The sequence below is a fragment of the Phoca vitulina genome, unplaced genomic scaffold (genome assembly GCF_004348235.1).
Source record: "Phoca vitulina isolate PV1807 unplaced genomic scaffold, GSC_HSeal_1.0 scaffold96, whole genome shotgun sequence".
NCBI lineage: Eukaryota > Metazoa > Chordata > Mammalia > Carnivora > Phocidae > Phoca > Phoca vitulina.
In genome coordinates this window covers 1952894-1958548 of record NW_022589799.1, presented here as the reverse complement: position 1 = coordinate 1958548, position 5655 = coordinate 1952894, and the positions used below count along the sequence as shown (strand labels likewise).

The window sequence follows — 5655 nt, the reverse complement described above, 5'->3', positions numbered from 1 at the left end:
AAACTAAAAGGGCTAGTAAGAGTTCAGGGATGGAGGGAAGGATGTAAGAACTGAAATAACTATCTGTAGAGGGAGAACAAGCAGCAAATATTTCAAGGGAAGACAGAAAATAAACAGTTAACTAAGTTTGATAAAATGTCAAGTCTGAAATCCAAAGAGATGCCAATGCAAAAATCTGAAACAAAGTGTGGGAATCATTAACAGAAATGAAACGTAAGTATTTGTTTTATTGATATACTAGGCTTAGACCTGTGTTTAACAAGCAAGCCTAATAATAGCACCATGGTTAGACTATAAGCCTGCTTTTCCAAGCCATCATTTTACAATTTATTAAGCAAACAAGGGATCAAGTATCTCTCATCCACTGATGCGATCTTTTTATATACATACTGTCAGTAAGTCCCATTTGGAACAGCTGAAAATCTTTTAGCAAAAGTTTTGAAGATGAGCTCATAAACTCAATTTAAATTTTACCAGTTAAATTAGGTCAAGTGGAAGGAACTCAAATGAGTAGCTTACTCATCAATCAGAGCCCATTATTTTCTAAGTTATCAGCCCACATGCGCCCCCTGCCCAAAACTTAAACTCCACCTTGACTCAATTATTGAAAACCCACATGTAAGGCGGTGAAAGGATGAATTCCCATTCCTCAGTTTCTCAATCCCAGGTTTTAAAAAAACAAAAACTAAGGAATACTTACCAACCAGATAGGAAAATTAAAGGCTGCATAGTTATGAATCAGAATTGTTCCATTACAACCAAGTTGTGTACAATTACACCAATTGGTTCTGTATACAATCTAGAAGACCAGAACAATATTTAGAATAGAAAAGCTGTTAAGAAATAGATTCCTAACTACAGAAGTTCAAACGGGTATGCAAAAACTGATGTATTTCGAGACTCTTCATCCCTTTACATTTCAAAGAAATAGACTTTCTGTAAAAATATACACAATTTTTACAGACAAATACATTTACAAGATGTTTTTACCTTAAAAATTGAGGATATTCTCATATTTGCAACTGTAATTATTGAGCCTTAAGTCAAGTATTCTTGGCCATCACTAGGCTAATAAACTAAACCACTCAAACCAAGCCAAAGTAGAACAGGTTTAAAAGTCCTGAGCAATTGGACTTTCTATTCAAGAAGTATACCTGGGAAAGCTAATTACAGAGAAAAAGCTTCCCTTCACACTCTGTTGTACAGTACTGAGGCTTCTAGTCATAGTTATTACCTGTAGCTTAAATCCATTTTATACAGATCAATGCCATTGTTAGTGCTTCTCTTTTAACACTATAAGAAGTTAATTAATTCAGTGGACATATTTAATGGACTCTATGACTAGCCTGGCTACTGGCCACTCTCCTGTTCTAGACAAGGAAATTAAGTCTCTTCAACCCTACCATCTCCACTAAATCTAAAAGTCCTCCTCCATGGCCTCCCAAAGTTTGCCTGTTGCTGAAACTGAACTTTGCTTCTTTTAGACAGTGACTCTTCAAGGGGGACTACTTTTCCCATGTATTTATTCCTGTTAGCCATAATCCTCTTGCCACTTGCTGTTCTACGTTGCTAGAGTAGAACTCTTGGAGCTTACAGCCTGGACAGCTCAAAGTCCAACTTCATAAATACATTTGATTTCACAGCAGTCGTATGTGGTTTTGGTGCCTAGGGTTGGTTAAAAGTCAATTATTGCACTTAAAAGGCTATCTTATTAGATATGCCAAACCAGCTCCTACTCCAGCAACACCTGCAAAAGCCAGCAGCACATTTCTGATGCCACCTTCTAGGTCCTCTACATGGAAGAACTCCACAAACCCATCCTAGGAAACAAAAAAGAAAAGCACATTTTCAAGTATGGGTTTCCAATGGCTTAAAAACACTATTCATAAAGAAAAGATGAATTAAAAAAAATCTAAAGTTCCACCCCCCTCAAAACATAATAAACCAATTATTATTTACCCAGGTTACAGAAGACACATTATTCAATTAAGGGGGGGGAGGTTGCAGCACAGCTCTCAGAAATATAGTTTACTATCATCCTCAAGTGATTATTTTTTCATAATTTGAATCCACTGAAAAGTATCCAGCTGAATTACAATACCAAAAGCAAAAGACTCAACAACCGTGAACAGCCTACAGAAAACCGGATTTTTGATGCAACAATTCAAGAGAGTCATACCACACTATCTCTGTGAACCCACTACTTAAATCAACGTTAGGCAAACAGAGATCCTAAGTTAGAGCCTAAAACCTGAGTTGTGCATCATAAAAAGCTTTAGATAGCCCCAGACTTTCTCTATAAAATCCTTCATTCCATTTCCACTCCAAGACCCCTCTTCAACCTTAAAACAAACTTACCCAGCCTCTTTGTTTGACTAGCCAGTCTCGTTTTGTCCTTACGAGAACATCTGTGATGCTTTCTGCTAATGGTTCGATGCAGCTTTCTTGGTTTATACTCTTCAAGTGTTTGGCCACAAAGGCACCAAAAGAAATAAGAGTCACAATCCTGCCCCAGTTTGTTACTCCGTCACTGAAAACATGGACCATCACTCGAGACAAAGATTTGACATCGTCTTCGTTTTTGATGTCCAGTTTCCGAAGCATGCCTGAGAGGAAGAAAAGCATGCAGGTTCTCACGGCCTCCTTTGTCTAAACCAGGGCATGATTTGTCTGCCCACCCACGGCGAGGGATATCGCTATTTGGGGTCTATAGAACTCAGGCCGACCCCAGTTGAAAATTGACATCCCACCCTTTCCGGGCTTTGAACAGAGCTGCCATTTCCAAAAGAATTAGGATGGGCGGAAACAATGACTCACGGCCAGAAAATTCTGGTTTCAGAAATAGATTGCGAGTCATTTCAACAGACTTGTTTTCGGTTTCCACCCATCTTTGGCGGGTGAGTCCTGGGTCAGGTGAAACAAGGCAGTGCAGCCTCCGCGACTTAACCCCCTTACCTTGGAAGGCCGTCTCGTGGTTGCGCTGAACCCCGTCCCCGACCCGTCGGAGGGTCTCTAACGCCTTCCGGCTGGCAGCCCCAGACCCGCCCAGTGGTTTCGCGTCCTTGGCGCCTGTTGCCTGCTCCCGAAGGTACCGAGAGATAATCTCCAGCGACTGCCGGTACAACTCGTCTTCCTCCTCCTCTGCTGGGGGTGGCGTCGAGGGCAGTGAGCCGTCCCTGCAAGGGCCACTGCTGGCCTCCCCGACCAACTCCAGCAAAGGCAGGACAGCCGGCCGCTTCCCCAGAGGTTCCGGCTCGTACCCGTCCAGCTCCTCTTCGGGCGACATGATGGCGTCGGCGGCTGGGCCTTCCATCTCTTCAGGCGGCGACGCGCGGCGGGTGGGCTCGAAGAACAGCAGCCTCGGGGGGGGTCGCGGTGACGTCGGGGCCCTCGGCGCCAATGGGCGAGGGCCGCGCGACCCTCCGGGCGTCCGGCGCAATAGTGGCCGGGGCACTCGCGCCGGCGCTTCCGCCAATCACCGCACCGGCTTCCCCTCCCCCTACCTCCCGCCGGGCCGTGGCCTCCTTCTCCGAAGCCAAAAGCCGCCCTCCCGAAGAGGAGGCCCCGCCGCTACCGGCCCCTAACCCGGCCCCCCCACAATAGAGGTTGAGTCCAATTACTGCGTTTCTTTTGAGGCCAAACATCGCAAGCTGCCGCGCCGCCGCCGCCGCCTCCTGGGTGAGAAAAATGGGGGAGGCCCTGATTCCTCAGTGGAAGGAAGCGGAAGTAGGACTGTGAGAGGAGCTTCTATATCATGGTTTTAGGGCCAGTCCTATGGTGGCGTCAGCAAGTTAAAAAAAAAAAAAAAAGTGTAGTCCCATAAAAGGGGAAAGGGGCGGAAGCTTCCGGAGAATTGCGCACGGCACCTCACCGGCCGGTAGGGGTAGGGGCGGGGCTTAAGGGCTGGGCGGGGTCTTCCGGCGCTCGAGGGCAGCGCGGCCGGTTACGTAAGGGCGGCTCGGGCGCTAGGGCTGGTGGGTTCCAGTTCTTCCCAGGTGCCGAAGTGGGCTTGCCAATGGTTTTCTCGCTGCTTCCAGAGTCCGGGTTTCGAGCCCCCGCTGTTGTTTCTGTGGCAAAGGGTTTTTTTTTTCTGTACCAAAGTCTTAACCCATTGAATCACTCAGAGACTGAGGAAAGGGGCTGGGCAGTTCTGGCGTGGTTGGGGAACAACGGTCTAGATAATACGGGTACTTAAGAGGGCACTGTTGGGGACCTGCAGTTATTTTGCACAACCTTTGCTCTCAGTCCAGCAATGTTTGGAAGTGGGGACGCTCCAAGAACTGCCCTATGGATCATTTATATGTAAGTTGAGTAAATGAAATTGTTCTGCCCCTGGTAAGTTTTATTCGTGCCTCCCCACTTAACTTTCTCTCATGCCCCATCTCTACTCCACAGTTTCTGGTTATTTACGTGTAAGCCTTACCCTATTAGCACCTTTTCTGAGACTCCTGACACCTTTTATTTATTTTTAAGATTATTTATTTATTTACTTGACAGAGAGAGACACAGCGAGAGAGGGAACACAAGCACGGGGAGTGGGAGAGGGAGAAGCAGGCTTCCCGATGTGCCGGGCTGGATCCCAGCACCCTGGGATCATGACCTGAGCGGAAGGCAGACGCTTAACAACTGAGCCACCCAGGAGCCCCTGATACCTTTTATTTTTTTACTAAGTATGAGGCACTTTTGATTCTAGTGGTAAAACCTCTTGAGGACAGGGATCCTGCTATATGCCATATATGCGAGTTAACGTTAATGGAAACAACCCCCCCTTTTTGTTTTGTTAAAAAGATCTGTAGAAATAATAATAGCTAAAATTCAGGAGCCAGGTGTTTGAGGGACATAAGCTGGAAAGGTGAGCAAGGTTCCTGTTCCCCAAAATATCACAGTTTAATAAGGAGATATGGCACCCATATCACATAATTATGTGGCAAGACCTAGAACCATGGGGATTTATAATATGTGAGAGAGAGGATGGAGAGAAATATCCTGTGGTTGTAATGAATAAGACAATGGTTTCTCTAAACTGGTGCAGCCACTCTGGAGAACAGTATGGAGGTTCCTAAAAAAACTAAAAATAGAACTACCTTATGATCCAGCAATTGCACTATTAGGCATTTACCCAAAGGATATAAAAATACAGATTCAGAGGGGTATATATATATGCACACTGATGTTTATAGCAGCATTACCCACAATAGCCAAACTATGGAAAGAGCCCAAATGTCCATCGATTAATGGATGGATAAAGAAGATGTGGTATATATATACACAATGGAATATTACTCAGCCATCCAAAAAATATGAAATCTTGCCATTTGCAACAATGTGGATGGAGCTAGAATGTATTATACTAAGTGAAATAAGTCAATCAGAGAAAGACAAATGCCATATGATTTCACTTATATGTGGAATTTAAGAAACAAAACAGATGAACATATGGGAAGGGGGGGAAGGAGAGAGGAAACAAACTATAAGAGACTTTTTTTTTTTTTTAAAGATTTTATTTATTTGACAGAGAGACACAGCGAGAGAGGGAACACAAGCAGGGGGAGTGGGAGATGGAGAAGTAGGCTCCCCACGGAGCAAGGAGCCCAATGAGGGGCTCGATCCCAGGACCCTGGGATCATGACCTGAGCTGAAGGCAGACGCTTAACG

General features: G+C 45.0%; 1 protein-coding gene across 1 annotated transcript; it reads right to left on the bottom strand.

Moving 5' to 3' along the window:
- Positions 1 to 207: 207 nt before the first annotated feature.
- Positions 208 to 3776, bottom strand: MCL1 (MCL1 apoptosis regulator, BCL2 family member). The gene is given in 4 exon segments (XM_032397074.1): positions 208 to 1820; positions 2359 to 2606; positions 2956 to 3367; positions 3369 to 3776. Coding segments are annotated over 4 exon segments (1053 nt in total). The 5' UTR covers positions 3645 to 3776; the 3' UTR covers positions 208 to 1703.
- Positions 3777 to 5655: the final 1879 nt, after the last annotated feature.